Source organism: Enoplosus armatus, chromosome 5, assembly GCF_043641665.1.
Source record: "Enoplosus armatus isolate fEnoArm2 chromosome 5, fEnoArm2.hap1, whole genome shotgun sequence".
Taxonomy (NCBI): domain Eukaryota; kingdom Metazoa; phylum Chordata; class Actinopteri; order Centrarchiformes; family Enoplosidae; genus Enoplosus; species Enoplosus armatus.
The window spans coordinates 19,158,536-19,179,281 of NC_092184.1; the positions used below are offsets into that span (position 1 = coordinate 19,158,536).

General features: G+C 39.1%; 1 protein-coding gene across 1 annotated transcript; it reads right to left on the minus strand.

Annotated features, from left to right (window-relative positions):
- Positions 1-4,904: 4,904 nt before the first annotated feature.
- Positions 4,905-19,569, minus strand: LOC139285737 (sodium channel regulatory subunit beta-2-like). The gene is made up of 5 exons (XM_070906377.1): positions 19,488-19,569; positions 11,351-11,511; positions 11,041-11,257; positions 6,001-6,193; positions 4,905-4,935 (listed from the first exon to the last, which is right to left on the minus strand). The coding sequence occupies exons 1-5, from the start codon at positions 19,567-19,569 to the stop codon at positions 4,905-4,907; spliced, it is 684 nt and encodes a 227-aa protein (XP_070762478.1).
- Positions 19,570-20,746: the final 1,177 nt, after the last annotated feature.

The window sequence follows — 20,746 nt, forward strand, 5'->3', positions numbered from 1 at the left end:
ATCAGAGGACATCTTGTGGGAGGTGAAAGATAAGAGGGGGCTTTTAATAAAGTAAATTGCCGCAAAATGATGCACAGTTGTTAGCAATGTCACCTCACAGCAAGAAGGGTTCGAATCCCCCAGCCAGCTGGGCCCGTCCTCGGGGATTCACTGGGGCCTTTCTGTGAGATGTCCCCCCATGTCTGTCGGTTTCCTCTGGGTTGTGTTTTCCTCCCACTGTGCAACTGTGCAGGTGATGTGAGGACTCTAAATTGACTGTAGCTGTAAATGGTTGTCTGTCTATAGGTGTCAGCCCTGTCATAGACTGATGGTAAAGTATACAGTGGTGTTCCCTGCACCTTGACCATTAAGAGCTAAGATAGGCTCCAGCCTCAGGCAACAGGATAGCAGGTTTAGATTTATAAAAAATAAATAAAAATAAGTGCAAAAAGTGCAAAAAAATGACATTTTCCTAAATCATCTTTATTTAAAATACATAATGTAATGACAGCTGCTTGTTCAGAGGCAGCACAGTGCAAGCATTAGTTTGGTGTTCACTAACAATTAAAGTGATACAAGAGCAACTACGGTGATACACAATGACAAATCTGTCTAGTACATGATGGAGTATATTCATGTTTTGTTTAATTGTTTCTGATCTAGAAATACGTTATATACAATATACAGTAATGTATGTGACATTGTATGTGACTTCATATTGCCAACAAAACCTTCCTGGTAAAAACTGCACTAAATTTGCCCCAAATGTTAACCTGTCATCCCCTTATGGGTCCACCACACAAACCCTGCACCATTTTAAAACATGCATGATCACACACAGGTAGCAGTGTCCCAGGATATGTGACAGAACGCCATCGTATTGTTGTTCATCACAGCATGATTGTGTTACATGACCATATTAGCTTTATTGATCATTACAGAGCAAACACATAATCGTGATGTGCCAAAGATGTGCTTTTGTTATTTCAGGAAATCACACGATACATCACCCATAATGTTGGAAAACATAGATAATAAAACAAAGAAAAAAAAGACCCCAATCATTAATAGACCTAAACACAGACCTGTACACACTTGTTATTTTTTGAACAATGTCAGAAACCACGACTGGCCAAGCCACCAGATTTGGAAGCACTAAATACAGTCCAATAGCTGGATAACGCAGCTAACCAGCCTGAGACATTACAAGTATCATAGAGACACCAATTGGCCTGTTATCACAACATAGTTAAAACATCATGACATTCAGATAAGACATCATAGGACATTCAGATATTAACAAAGCTCACATGCTGTAACATGTAAAATGGACTTTAAATGGTGATCAAGTAACTTATTAAGAGAATTTCTTTTTTAACATTTCGGGTGCTCAACCAAATAAATGATCAAATAAATGCATTACCAATACATTTCCCATTTAACCATACAATCACCATGCCATGTTTCTATTACAACACATTCCAATATACCATCTTAATAAAGTGACCTTTATATGTTTTCCTCATGTCCATTATATTCACATGCTCTCCACTGTGATTATATTAGAATTGGTATAAATGTGTTAATGTGCAAAAACTATATCTAGAGTTTAAAACATCACTGTTGAGGTAATGGCATTACTTTGGAGACGGAGCTAGGATGTAAATTTGAAAACCTTTAGGACTTTTTTACATATTAATCTGCTTTAAAATACACACTAAAAAGTGTTCGTATCAAGGTGCAATGGTCGGAAATTTTTTTTTTTAAATCTCTACAAAACTGGGTTCCAGTTGGACTCAAGCTGGGCTTGAATAAAAAGACATTAGTCTGTACGGAAGCTTTTGTTTTCATGATATGATATATTTAATTGTTTCTCGATATTTTAAAAGAAGCATGTGAAACTCACCAAAGTCACCTCTGACACTTAACATTACATATGCATCAAAATATATATGCATGTATCAAAATGAAATCAAAGTAAAATCCATGTATCCTAATATTTGATAAATGGCGCCACCTGATTGCTACGTAGATTGAAAGCTTAAACATGCTTCGACTGACTCACACTGCTGTGGTTTTCTGGGAAACTTAAAAGAGAATTACATTTCTAACTTGTTTGTTTAATGTTTTTCTTTCTCTAATATGCACTCTCTGACATGCATTCATGGCATTCATAGAGCACTGTGCATGCTTCAGTCACCAAAATAACAAATTCTACCTGTTTTGGTGGCTCTTCTCTGTCAGCCATGAATATAAGCATCATTTGGTATTATTTCCTGTATTACAGTGTACAAATGGGACTCGACTCTTATCTGTGTGTGATATGGGTCACTATATGTGTCTGGGTCTTCTGTTTGGGCAACCTTTCTTTGAACTCTGCAATAGAAAAGGTTTTCCAGTGCCTATATTGGAATTTTAGTTTATTGTGATGTAATTTCTTTGGAGTAAGAAAATACAAAATTTGGACATGTTTTTTCATCAAATTTATCAAAATAAACACACAAAACATATTGATCCAAACGATTTCTAAATGTAGAAACATGAACAAAATGTTAACACTCCATGAGTTATTTGAACTATGTAAATGTTTTAGTTTCTCAATCTCTCGCTGACTTTCAACCTTCTTCTCTGCTTCTCTCCTCTGGCGCCACCGTGCATCACGCCACATTTTGCACCGCACATAACGTAATGACGTCATCGCGAGCGTATAGCGCGATGAAGCGAATGGCAGAAGCTTTAGCTTTCTGCTGCAAAAAAATTAATGCTCTAGCTATTAGTTTTTATTTTTGATCGCTTTTAGATCATGCAAAGGTTCCAGAAATATTAATAAAGGCTAGCGCTAATATGAATTAGTGATTATGAGTGCAATGTGCGTTTTCCACTTTAAATTGTCTTTGATATGTTTTAGACTTTGACAAAGACGCTGTCATGTAGTCAATAATTGTATTATTGTATTGTATTGCAATCACGAATATTGTATTGTATTGTAAGTATTGAATGGTCTAATACGAAGACTCATTTTTAACCCTGTAAAAAAGACAAGGCCAGGGTGCAGAAGTTTCTGTCATCGGGGTGGGCAGTATAACCAGTAATGACATACAGTAGAAATATAAAGATTTGGCAATTCTGTTTGTATTAGTACAGAATTAATTTTAACTGTAAAGTCACATAAAGTACTCAACACTGCACTGCATGTTAGCCAGTTCAGTTGTTCATTCAGGCATTTTCACTGATAAAAAGCCTTCCGCTTCCACTTTTACGCGAAAAAAACTTTTGCATGCCAACAAAAAGTGGATGAAGAATTAAAGACAAGCAGAAGACAGAGGCAGGACCAAAAGATAAAGAGTAAATTGGAAAACATATTGCTTCAAGACATTTTGACATGTACACAGTAGAAAAAGCACAACATTAATGATGGTTGAATTCCATTTAGCTGCTTCAGTTTCACTGTCACACTGGCTCTGCCTAAAATCGCTCCCTTGTTAATGAATTTACTATCCCCTATGCTATAGACATTCTTTAGTTATTCTATCTTATTAATCATCATCATTTTGTGTCGCCACTGACAGAGTTAATGTCGTGGGACTGTTCACAGCTTCAGAATCCAACACAATGTATTGTGGGATTGTTAGTAGAAAGTAGTGTGCATGCCGTGGACACTATTTAAAATTCAGATGCTCAAAGTAAATGGCGGAGGGTAAATATAGTGCCCTATACAGTAAATAGAGAGTGATTTTGGACACAGCTACTGTCATGACTTACTGGGACACTTGAATAGAACAGAGCCATTATTGATGTGATGAGCAACACCTGTGCTTTCCCCTCTATGACAAGACAAAATGTCCACTGTGGAAAAGGCATATAACATAAACAAACACACAAACACACACAGCGCAAACATGTGCATTCATGTTAAGACGTGGTGCCCATACAGGCAGTTGAGAGGCATGGCTTTAAAGCGATGTTGAAAAAAACATGAGCCTCAGTATGTTAAACCAAAACATTTCACCCAAAGCAAAACCCCAAAGTTGGACTGCAGCTGCTGTGAGACAAACGGCACAATTAACCATCACACAACAGATGTACACACAACGTCTGCTCTGCAGTGTGATGAGCTTTTAACTTGTAAGAAGTTCTGCCTCCACAACCACCATCTTGAATTAATAATAAATTTAACTTCAGGCAATAAAATCAGATACTTTGATGCTGCTATATTGTTACCGTTCCATGTTCAAACTATACTGTGGTATAAATTTTAAGTCATACCACCCAGCCCTAGCCTATCTTATAGTTTACTTTAGAAAATGCCTTTCCTTGTCATGAGATAAGACTTCTATTGACTTGTAGCTATGAATAAAGCAATATGTGTTGCAGAAAAGGGTTCCCTGGCTTATTTCAAGGAAAAAGACGCATCTCACGCAGACATATAGAAATACGCAGGCACACATAGACACATTCAGTACACACACACACACACACATTAAGAAGCACTGGCACACACACGCCGAAGGGATTAGAGCTGCGATTATTTTCATTATCGATTAATCTGCCGATTATTGTCACGATTAATCAATTAATCGTTTAGTCTATAAAATGTCAACAAAAAAGTGAAAAATGCTCATCACTATTTTCCAGAGCCTAAAGTGCCTTCAGACGCCTTCAAATTGCTTCTTTTGTCCAACCAACAGTCCAAAACCCAGAGACTCTTCATTAACTATCATAAACAAAGAAAAGCAGCAAATCCTTAAATTTAGGGAAGCTGGAACAGCAAACGTTTTACAGTTTTGCTTGACAAATGACTGAAACGATTTATCAATGATCAAAATAGTTGGCAACTAAATTCTCTTACGATCGATTAATCGAGTAATCGTTGTAGCTCTAGAGGGGATGAAAGTATCTGTGGATGATGATTCAAGCAGTGGTTACTATAGATCTTCAGGAAGGGGGTGCACATGTCTGAAAGGAAACAAAGAAAGAGATTGACAATCATTTGACCTAAACTAGTAATATACTTGGTAGATGCCCCAATAAATAAGCCTCTCTAGAGATAAAGCCAGCACGTAGAGAGATCTGGGGCACGACACACACAAAGAAACATGTACACTTGCACACACATAGTGTATACACACTTATTTTTACCACTTTTGAGGACACTGCAAATCCACAGTCCTCGTTTGATGGAGAGCGGATTTCCAAGTTAGTGTATTTATTAATAAATGAAGGTTCTGGTTCTGTTTACTACTGCATCATTGTAATTACTGCTCTTAATGTAGCATGTAACATGTCTAGTTGTATTTCATATTTTTCTCCATACTGTCCAAGTCAAGTTAAGCACTTCAGTAGATGTGGTGTTCATGAAAGACAACAACAACAGTCCAGGTTGGTTGACATGAGCAGGTATTTACCAAAGGAGGTGTTGGGGGTGAGGGCTCCACAGGCTGCTGGTTCAATCAGATGACCCAGCTATGGTTGTCTATGAATATAAGAGAGGAGATGCCCAATAACAGCAACAGGTTAGCTTCCAGTCAATAGAGGGAGAAGGTTTGAGGTTTGTAATCAAATTATAGGAGATTTATGGCAGTTAAAGTGCTTAAGCTACAGACACATATCTGAGCTGTGTGGTTTTGATTTTGAGATATGTACTATTGACTAGTTCATACTGAAGAAAGATATGAAATTAAGCCCCATGACTCGAATTTCAAAATTTAGGTTTTAAGGACTGAGGTACGTGGGTGTAAACGTGTGCTTAAGTTTAGGACCACAAAAAGTGGCTACTGGTATGCAATTCTTAATTCAGTGGCTTATGTCAAAGCCAGTAAAAACCAGTCTTTGCTGGAGGGGAGTGATCTGCCAGAAGTAAAACAATGACATGTTGTTTATAAGTAGCTTTTTACAGTAGAACAAAAGATGCATATTTTTAGGTGTACCAGTAAGAATCAGCATATGCTACTAAAACGAGTGGCATACCATTAGCTACTTTTTGATCTTGAGGATTAAGGATGTTATGGTGACATGTCTTACTTGGTTCCCTCCTCTGCAACACCTTCCGCCTCCAGTTTTCCCACCTCCTCCATCTTCTCCTCTGAAATCAGTTCTTGTTTCCGGTGTCGACGAAGGCATTTCACTACTACCATGGAAAGGATCAGCAGAGCTAATGCTCCACCCACTGACGCCCCGATCGCAACTGCGATGGTTGAATCCCTCGGAGGGGGAACTGAGGAGAGGAGAAGAGAGGGTTGAATAGTTTGTAGACAAAGGATGGAGACAAGTGCAATGCTGCACTGTAAAATCAAATAAGTTCAGAGCACTCAGAACCTTTTGTCGTATCTGATTACCTCATAATATTTGAATACCAAGTAAAAAAAAATTTTTTTAATTAACTTTGTTTGTTGTTTTATAAATTTTAATTTCTCTGAACTTAAATATATTACTTTACTTACATTACTACATTATACTAATCCATAACTCAATACACTTAATAATAATAACATGGGGGGGAATCTTTAATGGAAACATTAATGGAAACCAACTCAACAGAATTAACCCAAGTCAACTTAAAATTTACAAGATGCCCATGTTCACTAAGTAATACTCAAAAATACAAATTCAACTTTCTTTGTTACAATTCAATTTTTTTATTAAGTAATAAAACAGGGTGCCTTTAAGGCATTAACAAACATTATCAAAGCTTGAATACTTTTGTATATTCTACATTTCACAGAAACATCGTAATATTGCACAGTGAAACATATTTCCAACATCAGGCTGAAAACAGTGGAAAAAATGATCTCCTATCTGGAAAGGCACATCTAAATAGTGGTTTACATTCAGAGGTTAGCTATCAACAAGACACATCAGGATTTTCTGAATAAAAGATGAACGTGTGAATGACTTTCTTTGTAAAGTCTAAATGCGAAGCATGGAAAAAGCCAAACAACAGTACAAACGCAACAGCCAACGTGGGGGGAGATCCCTCACAACATTTTCATCTCCGACTACAGCAGAAATGTTCTCAGAGCTGAAGTGAACCGCACCAGTAGCGCTTGTCAGTGACCACAGCGAGGAGAGCCACAGGAGTGTCAGCAATATCTGGCTCATCTTCCCGCTGCAAAATACAAGCAATCAAATTATGACGATAATTCCAGAAGCAAGGTTGCAAGTCATGCGCTGTATGCTCATCTGTGCTCCCACTCATTTTAAAAGGATAGATTCATATTTTTCCAATTCTGTCTCAATACAACACTCACATGTAAATATGTATGTGGAGTTACTGGTGGCTGTAATTATTCTTTCTGTCCACACTGGCTGTGTAATACGTGTAATGTGACTCCACTGTAAGAGATGGAGGACAAAAGTCCCAGTCCTCATTCTGTGGAATATACATTGTAAAGTTCAGTGGAAGCTATTACAAGGCTTCAGCAGTCTGATTTGGGCAAATCATGTCAGTATTCTTCGAAGTTAGCCTTTCATCCTCTTTGCGTTTCCACAGTGTTTCCTTGCTGAGCTGCAGCAGAGAGATACTGGGATACAAAGATGTCCACTTAATTTTCCTAACTCAGACTGCAGAAGCCTCATATTAGCTTCAACTGAATTTAAGAATATATTTTTTTGCATGAAACCGTAAGTGTGGATTTGTCTCTAATTTCTTACAATCAGGTCATAATAGGAAGGGAGTGCTTCATGCATGGCCAGTATGGACAGGAGGAATGATAAATGACAGCCAATAACTCTTGTACATATCACATTTGAGTACTCTATTGAGGTAGACTTCCAAACCAATGTTTTAATCTATTTGAATCTGTAAAATGCTGGAGGAGATGGTTTCCCATAAATATGTTATGTTAACACAGCAGTGATTGACATGTCTGTGAGTGCACAGAGTACTTACATTGCAGGTCTTAAAGAACTCAGTGTTAACCTCGCGCAGGTACACTGGCAGGGCACTAAGGGCCAGAATGCGTCTCATGTTTAAATCATGTTGTTAGTAGATTGACAATAAAAATAATTTCAAAATATCATTATACAAATATGTTTTCCATATTAATTCATTAATCAGTCTTGCCATATTCTAACGGAGCAGAGTCAAATACGCACTGCATGTGTCTCTTCAGCCAACATAGACATGAACAATGCCTGGACATACTCAACAAAGATAGAAACTACAATAGCCTTGATTGTGTTTGTTGATTTTTCTGAACCACAATTTGCCATTAAGAAACAAAAGCCAAAATGTAGCCATCAGGTTGTGATACATCAGGTTGTGATACTGTAGAAACTGTAGCCTTTGAATGAATAAGTGACTTTGAATACTTCTGCTATTGACAAGTTGCTTTACTCTTATAGGAGGTATTTAGTTGGGGTGACCCTAGATCAAATAACAGGTGAGTGGAAGTCATCTCATGACAGTAACTGTGTTATCAGCAACTGAACTTTTTCACTGCAGGCTAGGGACTCCAAATATGGTTTAGTCAAATTAAACATCTCTGAAATGTTTGTGTAAAATATTAAAATCTGAGCTAAAGTAAAGCTTCTCTGTCTTGTATTATTGCTTCAGTGCAGCCAAAGGAAAGCCATTTAAATGTATGCCATTCAGTGACAATGTACTGGAAAACTTAAATTAGTGAGATAAACAATGAAACAACAGTACAAATGAGGAAGGACAATTGTAATTAGATGGTAGTACCATCCTAGTCATTGCAGGGTGAGAACATAATCAAATTTCATATTTATGATTGAGATTAACATTTAAAATGTTAAATTAATCTAAAACTCACCTGGGGGTCATAAATCCTTAGGATCTCCTGCAGCGCCTCTGCTGTCTTCTCTGTCAATCAACACCTCTCTAAAAGAGTTTCAACAAAAACTGAACATTATAACGTTAATGAAGGGAGAATTTATTGCATGACTTTTGTATTAGACCGCATTAGTTTTAGCTAGGTGTACCTAATAAACTGGTAACTGAGTGTAGATGTGAAACAGTAATGTGTGGCACACACACTTTTGAATGCAACAACTAAAGACCTGAAATTCCTCACCAATGAAAAGGTTTAGGCAACCAGTATCTGCAATAGAAGCCACTGGTATAGGGCTAACAAAATGAAACATTCGACCACAAACACTATTTCAGGATACATCTTACCAAGTTTTCTTTCAAGCTCGAGGAAACTCAGCACTCACCTTCCACTTGGGCCTATGAGGAAAGATCAATTACAACAGTAACTAAAAATATATGAAGTACTTATCATACAACATATCTTAAATCGTTTGATATTTACTTATTCCTTCAAGCCATTTATATCTAAAAGTAAACTTACATTGATTAAGCAAAAGTATTGTCCTTAAGTGCAATTTTAGGATACTTGTACTTATTGTGTTACTGTGACTCTTAAAATATTACTAATATATTTTTTAATAGTTTGTAATTCCTTCCTTCTCCCTCTATCTTATTCTTTCTCTCCACATTCCTTCCTTTAAATCAGTCCTACCCTTTATCCTTATTATGTCCATCTTTTATCATTGCTTTAGTGAAACTGCTATTATTCCAACTGATCTGAAAATTTGAAAATCTCCCTAATTGGAGACATAGAGTTTTTAGCTACTAGTGAAACTAAGCTCTATGCTTCCTCACCATGAGTATTTGTACTTGTATATTTGAGCTTGACTGTCTCCAGCAGTTTACATAGCAGTTCCATTCAGCGCAAAGTGTTAGCCAGCTAACTTTAATTAACGGTAGCCTTTCTGTTACTGTGCCTGACATAAGACAACTGAAATTTGATTTTAAAAAATTACTCACCAGACCAGAGCGCTTGTACCAAGCAGCAGGAGCAGCACCGTACTTAATAAAATAATGACCGTTGACGACTGACTGGTAAAGGTTTCGGTACTTTTTCTAGGCTAACGTTAGCATGAACGCGCCAAACTGCATTTATAGACGGTCTTCCAAGTCCACGACTGTAAACTCTATTTTACTCATATTTCTTTCACAACGCAACGCTGGGTAGAAATATGGATTTTCTCGAGTCTTGAAAATGAATTGCCAGTTTTGCTCCATTACTTGTAAATTCCTACGGGTAGCCATCTTGAAGTTTCGGTAAACGAAAATTGCTAGCCTGAATGTCGTGACGTTGATGATGTTATAAGTCATAATAGATATCCAAATTCACTCATTAACATTGATCCATGTAAAATTAAAACAAATAGTTTTTTTTGTTGGGTTAACTAAATAACTGGTTTTGATTTCTGCACCCATAAAGTTTATGAATTAGTAGTATTGTTTGGGTTTACAGTGTGGCTAAAAGCTCTACTGGGCGGATTAAAACAGGGTGGAAAGAAAGAAAGTGCTGCTGAGTTAGCCTGTGTCACATGTGAGTGTGTGTGCACAGAGGTGGAGGGACTAAGTTCAACCTCTTGTTGGTCATTAATAAGTAAAAAGCTGACTCATCACCAGTAGGTCCTTACACTCCAGGAAACACACACACAGTATGTTATATGTCATCATTGCATGGCATTTATTCTCGAAGTACACAGGCCAAGAGAGCTCAGTGCACTGCAAAACACCAGCAAATCATAGTTTAGAACTTGAACACCATCTTAGGTGGTGTCTTAACACATACCGCATGTCACATTAAGAAGAAAAGTCATTAATAAGTGTAGGTTATGGATTCTGTTTGTTACATTATTTCAGTGTAACAAACTAGTGGTATACATACCTGATATAGACCAATAATGGAAAGAACTGGATACTGAATGTCAATATATTGTTCAAAATGTACTTTTTCATAGATGCAATTTGTGAAAGAGTGAATAATATTAGTGAAACAGCATTTATTCATGCTCTTGCAGCGCTAAGAAATATCTCTAAAAGCAAAATCTAGCTAAGACTTTTTTATAGTAGCGCTCTCCCTTGATTTTGGTTTACCACTGAATAGCGCTTGTAAGTTCGGGAGCTAGGATGCCCATATGATCTATAACAAAGTCAGGGAGTGTATCTCTAAGGCTAGGGTTAGGATTTATCGACCATTACAATTTTGCATCTTCAGAAGTATCAAGTTAGTATCTTACGTTCGGTAACAACATTGAGCTGTATGACACCATGTCCCTGGATGCGGTCTGGGGGGTTTCTCACATAGCAGTTGTAAATCCCCTCATCCTCTAGCTGTACATCTGATAAGGTGATTGACAGGTCGTTCTTATCCAGGTTCCCGTTAAACGTGATCCTCTCTCCAAACCGGTCTGAACGCAGAGGGACCATTCCTTTTTTCCGATAGAATGTCATAAACTATGGAGAGAGAGAGAAAGAGAGTTCATAACAGGTTTAGAGTTTTAAGACGAAGGCACCCTAGTTGTTAAGCATAAAGACAAGCCATTTTACCATCTCTTCTGTGTCATTGAGTGATTCTTGGTAGGTCCAGTTCATGGCGAACCTGGTAGCTTCCATCTTATAGCAGGAAGTAAATGTGCAGGGGATTTTGACAGTTGTTCCATTCAGTGCATTAATGTTGTTAGGCACGAGCACATCCATGCTTGAACAACCTGTAAATAAAGACAACACCAGTGTTAATAATGCTCGTACCAACAACGATACAATAGCTGAGCTGTGAGCTTTGAAAAAGCCTGGATTTTGGACAAATGTGGACAGAAATTTTGAAAAATGTTATTATGGATATCATGGATGGATCAGTAGATTGTGTTTTAAATATAATTGTTTAAGGAGTATAAAAGGAATGTATAATTGTACAAAAGTTGATATTTGGTCTTTTTCTGGTAATTCCTGTATGCTAACAGTAAATCTGGTATAAGTAGTTCAACTGAGATCTCATGTCAAAATGCTAAAGTTCGAGTAAAGTCACTAGTCATAGGTGTTAAAGAGTTAGGGTTAACAAGCCTTTTTTGAGTCGAAAGACATTTGATTTTTGACTCTAGTCAAAATCATTCATCATCATCTACAGGTTTATGATAATATACCTAATTTGTAAAAACTTTATGTAATCTCACACCTGTGTGAAGGGTACATAAGGTAAACTAGGATATTTTAGGGCTCCGTGTTTAACCAAACATACTGCAAAAACAAACTGAATTTTCATGGATCACTGAATAACTGGAAAGTGCAATTCGTCAGCAGCTTCCACCCCCCAGTATGTAGTGAGGATGTGGGTTTCCATGTAACTGCTGACTCCTCTTCTGCACTCCATCTGGAGAGTGCTGTCTTTCAGGCTGACAGTCATTTGATGTGAATTCCTCAACTCACAGAACAGATTTTAATGTGGCTAAGTCCCGCAGAGTGACTTAACATTTCCCGTGAAGTCTGTTCAAGACATAAGACAGCACACAGAAAGTTTCACAGTTTGTTTAATCAGCATAAGCCTCTATATCATAGATGGCTTTGCATGTTGCATTTTCCAAGCGATGGCTCTGTCCAGAGAATAGAAAGCACACAACATTTCTGCAACAACTCCACTATTTTGTTGAGAGTTTACGCATTATTTCAGTTATCTATTGCTGCTGGAGAAGCGTGGAAACACATGGATTTCAGTTTTATAATTAAAATTATTTGTGATATTAAAATGTAGCATGAAAGCTTGATCACACGTAGCAATGGAACCACATTATTCACCTTGAATATGGCTGTAATCATGCCAAATTGAATCCCATGTATGAAATAACATGGATCATCAATTTGGAGGAAACCATGATATTTTGCACTCCCTCATTGTAAGCAGGTTTAACCCTTGTCGAGGATGACATAGTGATTTAATTTATGTATCACTTACAATAATGTAGGGGTGATGGACCTTCAAACTGCGTCCTAATGTAAAACAAAACAGTCAAATATAATTGACTGATGGCAATCATATGTAATATTTCAGTATACATATTTCGGCACTGTGATCTGGCATTACCGAATCTGGCCTAATGGAAACCGTAGAATTAAGTGGAATTAGTCAATGTCACTTATGCATTGTGGGCATCGGATTTTTTGTAATATGTTTTGCTTGATTGGAGAAGTATGTTTAATTTGTTATGTGACGTGTAATCAAAGTAATCGCTGCAGATGATTAAGTTATCATGAGGGCTGGCAGGATAGCATATTCTTTCATTTGGAACACAAAAGCCTTTTCTTTTCATCTTATTATCCTGATCTTGTACAGAAGTAGCTAGAAACTATGTTAGATAGGTGCTTAGACTGCTCCACTAAGCCACTTTTTGAGTTTAACATTCTAACATGAAAGTCAAAAGCATATAATGTAACTTGAAATGAAATTAAAGGGTCATTTAGTTTACTCAAGTTTCCTCCTCTCCTCTAACATAATGTCTCAGCATGGGCTTACACTCCCCAGACAGAATCTGTGCCTCTCTCTCAGTATGTGTGTGTTTGTGTGTGTGTGTGTGTGTGTGTGTGTGTGTGTGTGTGTGTGTGTGTGTGTGTGATGGGACTCTGCACCATTCTCTCCTCTGCAGTCGGGTGTTTCTGGCTCCCTTCCCACTGCTGCTGCACCACTCCACAGGCCTGCCTCTCTGCACCACACACACACACACACACACACTTTCTACATCTCCTACCATCGTCCATATGTATAATTTACACACAAGCACACGCGCACATCATTTTCCATGCACGCAGTTCAACACAGTCAGGTGCCTTGTGATGCAGCGTTGCACCTGCCTCTTGCTCTCTCCCTCTCCCTGATACACACACATACACATGCATACACTCCCTCCTACAAGGTGTGCATTGTCAGCAGTGAGCCAAGTATGCTAGCTGTGCTAAGTCAATGTCATCCCCACATACTGACCTATACACACAGCTAACACCGAACACATTCAAGCAGACACTGCTATCACTGACACACACACGTAAGCTCTGTATACACATGTGCCTTTGCTGCTACAACCCACACACAGATATATGATGTGAGAAACAGTCTGATACAGGCTCCTGCTGACTCAGCAGTCCTGTGGATGGTGAGAAAGAGAGGCAGATGCAGAGACGGAGAGAGACAGAGACTTGCTAACAGATGAAATACTGCAGTGAAGCAGCCTCATGCGACTCCTCCCTCTCTCTGCCCCTCCCTCGTTCCTCTCCCATCTTTGTCCACCTCCTCTGCACGCCTCTTTCCTGGTACCTCTTCTGTCCGATCCCTCTGCTGCCCGCAAAATGACAGTTTTTCTGTTTCTCCCCGGCTTCACTTTGCAGTACTCCATGCATTTCGTCTCTCTTTCTCCCTTTATACTTCCCTCCATTGTTCCCTACTCTCACAAGGTCAATGCAGAAAAAAAAAGGTAAAACGTAGGTAGGTCTGTTACATCATCTTTCCTGTGCCCTCCCCATTCCTCTTATCCAACTCCACAGTATGTGACCACCTTTTCATTAGGTTGTACGTGTGCACATAATCCTATTCACAGTAGAGGAGTGTATTAGTGAAAATATAGTTTTGGAATCAGTGTCTGCCTGTCTCATTGATGGGTAAAAGAAGGCAAGTACAGACCAACAGATGGTACTGTTATTTGTTACATCTTTATGGAATAAAGCATGTACAGCTTATATTTTCCACAAGAATAGAAATGACAACAATTCTGTGTTCCAATTTGTATTTAAAAAGAAAAAAGGACAACTGAGAGCTGGAGAGGCACCACAACATATTTAAGCAATATTGTCAGTCAGGTGCATTTTTCCATAGGGAGTATGTTTTTCATTTCGAAAGGAAAGATGGCTCCTATACAATCATTGGATCATACAGCAAAGTTTCAACAAATATGACAGTGAATTTTTATCTTACAGTAGCCTTGACTAGCCTAAACTCTACCGCTTCCAGATCTCAATCCAATTAGGCATCTGTGGAAAGGCATGGGCAAAGCTTTTCAGAGGAGGAACCCACTGAAGACCAATTTGACAAATCCACAGACAACATCCTTTGAAGGTCTCTTCTGAAAGTGATTTAAAGCGGCTTTGAGGGCACAAAGGGCTGCAGCTAAGTATTTAGAGAACGTCAAAAAATGTAGACTTTGGGCTCTAATTTCATGACGATCATTCACCAGGACTGAGTTGTACAATCCCTACAAGTATCACCACTCACTTGTTTTGGTGTTGACGGTGGTTCTGACTGGATTAAGGGTGTAATAGGTGCAGGTTCTGAGTGGTTGGATGGAGTAAATGCTGGCCTTGAGTGTGTTAACACTTCAGGGTTATCAAATGGGCACCCTCGTTGAAAGTTTTTTAAGAAGCCAGCTATCTATAGAGGGCTAAGCAGCACTATACAGCGTCCTTCAGGTTGTTTCCCAGGTTGGGTCTTTTTGTTTAAAGCAAGTAGCTGCTGCTTTCAGCAGCTTCAGTGAGGGCTGTGATGCTTTTTATGGGTCTGGCCTCTGATCCCCAACTCCCTAGAGCCGCGAAGTTCACCATAAAGCCCCTACAAGGCAATTCGACTGGGAGCACATGTAAATTCTTTATATGTCCCCAGGGCAACATTAGCTTAACGATGATGGTATCATGAGGAGTTGGTCCATAATATCTAATCTGATCCCAGATGTGTTGCTGGTGAAAAAATGATTAAATTCCCAGCTGCTTTCAGTGGGGCAGACATTGTTTGTTTCTCGGTTAGCTTCCACTTCCACTGCTTCACTGGCATGTGAGCAATTGATTGCGTGATACAAGTGACAAGTTGCAATAGACCATTTGGTATTTTGATGACTCGTTTCAAGTTAGAATAGGGTGGCAGTAGGCGGTGGGTCAGTATCGCTCAGCCAGCACAGAGCAGTTTTAGGGTTGGAAGTGCTATCATAGTTTATGCTTTTGCTTCCTAACACCAGAGGGACATTTATGGAAAAGTGAGTTATTTTTGCAACTTCACCAAACATATCTACTCAACAAAACCTGTAGCACCCCCTGCTTTGGAGAAAGCCACACTGCAGCCCTCTAAGCTCAGGTGCCAAAGAGGAGGGGGTGGGCGGGGCGGGGGGTCAGCAGTCAATACACAACAAAAATCTGACATCTGTCAGTAATTCCTGGAGGAGCTGCAGGAATCCTGCGGGATGGAGATGCTTTGCTCTGATTGTGTCATGACTAGACTGGGAAAGCAATCAGTCTCAGAACCCTATAATGTAATAAACAAAAACAGTTCTGTGTGAGTACTGCAGCATCTTTGCGTGATATGTAAACAAAAACACATTAGCACAGATAGGGTGCATTATCCAGTTACTGACTTATTTCACTGCAGTGTTGTAGGCATAATAACTGCACAAGTATTCTATGATCACTAGTAAATTCCATACAGCATGGAAAATATTGACTGGACTTGGAGCTGAAAGGTACTTTCCATTCTTTGTCCTCATCTCCCCTCCACTCTCTGTCCTTCACTGTTATGCATTATTGACAGTCGTGTCTACTTATAGTAGAGTCAACAAGTCTGGCTGCTTTAAGATACAGCACATTTTAACTTTCAGAAAGCACTTACTGGGTTTGAGTGGAACCTGCAGCAGATACGCACATGAACACCCAGATAAAAACACAGAAACATGCAGGTACAGAGACAGACATATATGTACACAACGCCCTCTAGTTTTGGAATGCAGGTAGTGTTAAATATTATCAGCAGAGTAAACCAAGTGATAATATCAGTAATTAAAAAGTGACTAATCAAAAAAACAATGTGTAAGCAAGTGATACGATGAATCTTCATCACAGTTTAGCACAACAATGTTTTTGATCAGTTAAGTTTCAGCTCACTGTTCACAAAACAAATTTACTTGAGATTACGGCTTCTGCACATGAATCTGAAGAGAAACATGTTAAAAAATAAGGAAACATCAGCAGCTGTCCTGCACCTCCAAATAATGATCATTATATGAATTAATTCTGTGTAACAAAGATGCTGAGGGATACAGCATCATGCTGTTTTCTTTTGCGGTTGCTTCACGGTTGGGGAGAGCATCTTAAGAATGTTACTTAATATTTAATGGTAGGCTACGAGTCACTTGGATAACAAACTATTTTTCAAGGATAAAAGTACACATACGTTGTAATTCAAATCCATGATGTCATAAGGACAAACACTGTCATGAAATCAATCTTATATGTTGAGATGTTTCATGCAAAAATACTATTCATAACCAAAACAAAGATAGCTTAATATTCATTAACATGTTATTGGAAAAGTAAAGCACCTGTTAATGGAAAATGTAGGTCTCCTAAATGCAAAACAATCCTCTGTGACAGCATGGGAATATCTCCTGTTTACTGGGCAGTTGCTTTAACCAACTAAACCACAGCGTAAGTAGCTTCCCAACCACTTTACAGAAATGTCTCCCTGCGGAGAGTCCCAAGTCTACTGCAGGTAGCAGTTATCATTTAGGAACGTAGAAAACAAAATACATTGCTGCTACATGAAATGTTTGACTGAAGTGACTGTAATTTGATGATTCTTTACTTACTAATGCCACACAAGAGTTGCACTTTGGCCCATTTGACGTCCACCCCAGTGCATTCATAGCACATGCCTTTTCTTTTCAGTGTGCTGCTGCCCTCTAGTGGCTGTCTGCAGGAACTGTAACTGTGGGGCTACTGAGTTACGCAAGTAAAACACTGATGGGCATAAAGAATATTGGTGCAGGAGTTTCAAAAGTCTGCAGAAGTCGTTATCCTAGACTACAGTTAGTGTTCTTTCAGAAGGCAGCACACTATTGTGGCTGAAGGGTTCGAGAATGATTGATGACAAGATTTTGTATCTGATTTGTGGGGCGTCTCAAAGTGATAGGCCTATGTAAGATATTATAGGTAATGTTTTATGCCATCTTTAATTTGGACAATGAAGCAGCTTAAAAATAAATAAGAATTATTTCTTTAAAAATTCAGTAATCTTCCATTTTTTCCTTTAGAATAGGCCACATCTGGTTGTAAATGGAAAGAAAGGGACAACTGTAGTTTAGTAGAATCTCCATGCAATGAGCTCCCCAGTAATGGTAAACCTTTGAGTATCTATTTTCAGTTGGCATGGGTAGAAAATCACAGGGTGCTAACGCCATCTATAAAGACACTGGTGTGAGTTCCCCTATGTAGTTTCCAAACCACTGAACTGCAACATTTGATGAGACGAGAAGACAAAAGGACAATTTGAAGATGTTGCCTTTCAGTGTGGTTTTAAAGTGACAATGGAATGATGAAATTTGATGAAAAACTGATTTTACAAACCTTTTTAATGATATATGAATGCCACTCCCCCCCATTACTTTAACTTTGTAGAAAACACTATCTTTGCCAACCAATAACTAATCATACAGACATCAAACCACCACAGATTTGATCTGAATGATCTGACCGCTTCCCCTCTACCATCAAAGAAAAATACCTTTCGCTTCCTAACTGATGTACCATTGGTTTAGTCCAGCCCGGGTTGATAAACCTCACCTTGGCTTGGGTGCAAAGGGCCCGGTTAAGAGGGACAGGAGCCCTTGGTCCCTTATTGTATACAGTGACAGCTCCTTATTCCCTCTTTGATGTCTCATTATTTGAAGAGAATGATGGACTTTCTTTACATCCTGTTTCCTACACTTTAAGTGGGCATCCAGTGACACGTATTGATTTCCCTTCCAAACATTTTTTGTCGAGTTTTACTAGTTTTGCTGCACATACACGATGTAAAGCCACAAGAAGTGTATTGGCATTTAATATTGCAACTACAGCACACAGCAGGAAGGGAGCATGTTATACAAGCTCAATGCTGATGTACCACAACACTGGCTTGTATAATGCAGGATGAAGTTGGCTTTTGTTTGTAGCCCATTTGATCATTCCCAGCTGGAGTGATGATGCTGTGGGTTTGATCAGATGTGGGTCACACCAGTGTGGAAGCCAGTTTTGATCTGCTGGATGTCTTTTTTTTAATCTATGTTCACATCTGCTCCCTATTTCATGCATTCATATAAATGCATAGACCCATCATTTAGACGACCCCCATATGTAGGTTTATATGTCTGCTACTGAATACAAGGCCTATAAATATCAACAGTACACTGTTAGCACCTTATCATAGGCCTATTTCTATTCATCACTCACAGCACTGTCACAGAGACCTAGGCTACTGTACACTATCATTCTGCCTGCAGACTGAGCCAATATTTATTTTTATATAGTGCATCATAATCCTGTTTAAAGGCTGTGATACACCGGGGCACTTAAGTTGCTGTCAACAGAGGCTAAATACAGATGTGTGTGTGGGGGGGGGGATTAGTCCCTACAGAACTAACAGAGCTGATCAGAAATCCGTTTCGCTGAAAGCGGTCGGGGAAAGCCACAACAATCTGGTTTTAATGGATGGCTCTGTCAAACTGGGAAAATGCTGGCATAGCAAATTAACCGACATGATCTCACATTACACCCATTATCTGTCTCCGTCTCTCTCACACACACTCACACAGTCAGATCTGAGGGCCTAAAGACGGAGCAGTCTATCGAACTGTTGAACCGCGTATCAATGAATGAAGGCATCGATCGGTTTGGCTGTTTTGTTTCTTACCGGAGAGCAGCAGCAGCAGCAGCGGCAGCGCCGCGCTCAGCAGCTGAACCCCAGAGCTCCTCTCCTGCGCGGGGGAAGACATCTTCTCTCCTTCTTATTATAAAAAATGACGCTTTTTTTCCCCCAGGAAAAAAAATGAGAAGTAAAACAAAAAAAGAAGCAGCAAGTCTGCGTTAAAATGCTAAAAAAAACAACTGTTTTTGTTTTACAGGCAGGACATGGCTGGCAGTGGCTGTAGCCTTACGACGGATGATCTCATGGTTGTCGGTTGGTTGGCGGTGGAGGATGGCGGGCAGGGATGGAAGCACCCTCAAATAAAATGGAGGACACCTCCCTCACAGATTATAAGCAAATGTAATAAATGGTAAATATACAGCAACAAGTCACCTAAAAAGAGGAATAAGCCAACCAGATGCTCAGACACATGGGAGAAACCTTGTATAAAAAACACATAACCCTTTTCTCCCATATAGGGTGCAAGGTTCACCAGCCTCTGGTGGACAACCTATGCCACTGTGTCTAAATGACCTCAAACCTAGTTTGGCATTTCTGCACTGCACTTTCTTCTTCTTTTATTTATCAGCCGACATATACACCCATACCAATATCTGCAATACATATAAAATTGGCCCTTATATTGCCTTGGCTGATTTATCGGTCTAGCTCTATGTGCTGTAGCCATCACAGTCATCAAATCTCAACACCTATGAGAGATTTTGGAGTGATGTGTTAGGCAGTGCTGTCCTTCCCCATCATCAAACCACCAAATGAGCAAATATATTTTGGATAAATGGTTTTCCAACATCCACTACAGAGCTCCAGAGACTTGTTGAATCAATGCCAAAGAGCAGTGGAGCGGTTCTGGAGGCTTGTGGTGGCCCAACTACACGTTATGTTGATTTTTCATTTCATGTGTTACTCAACATCTGTATGTCACTATGCACATCAGCATCGGGAAAATAGTATTGTATCATAAGGATGAGGATGCTCTACTGAGAGGAATCAGGCTGCCGTGCAGACAAACAAAAAATTAATCCCAACCTCCCTCCTTAAATCCATTCCTCCATCCAGCCCTACTGGGTGGGAGGCAGGAGGAGAGGATACTGGGAAATTAAAGAGGCAAACACTACCTTGTGGCCATCGGTATCACCTTTCCATCTGTCTTTTCACTTGTTACTCACTGGAGTCAAAGAGATGGGGATGCCAGAGAGAAAAGCTCATCTTTCAGAAAAATGGGAGATGTCAGGTTTGAGGAAAGA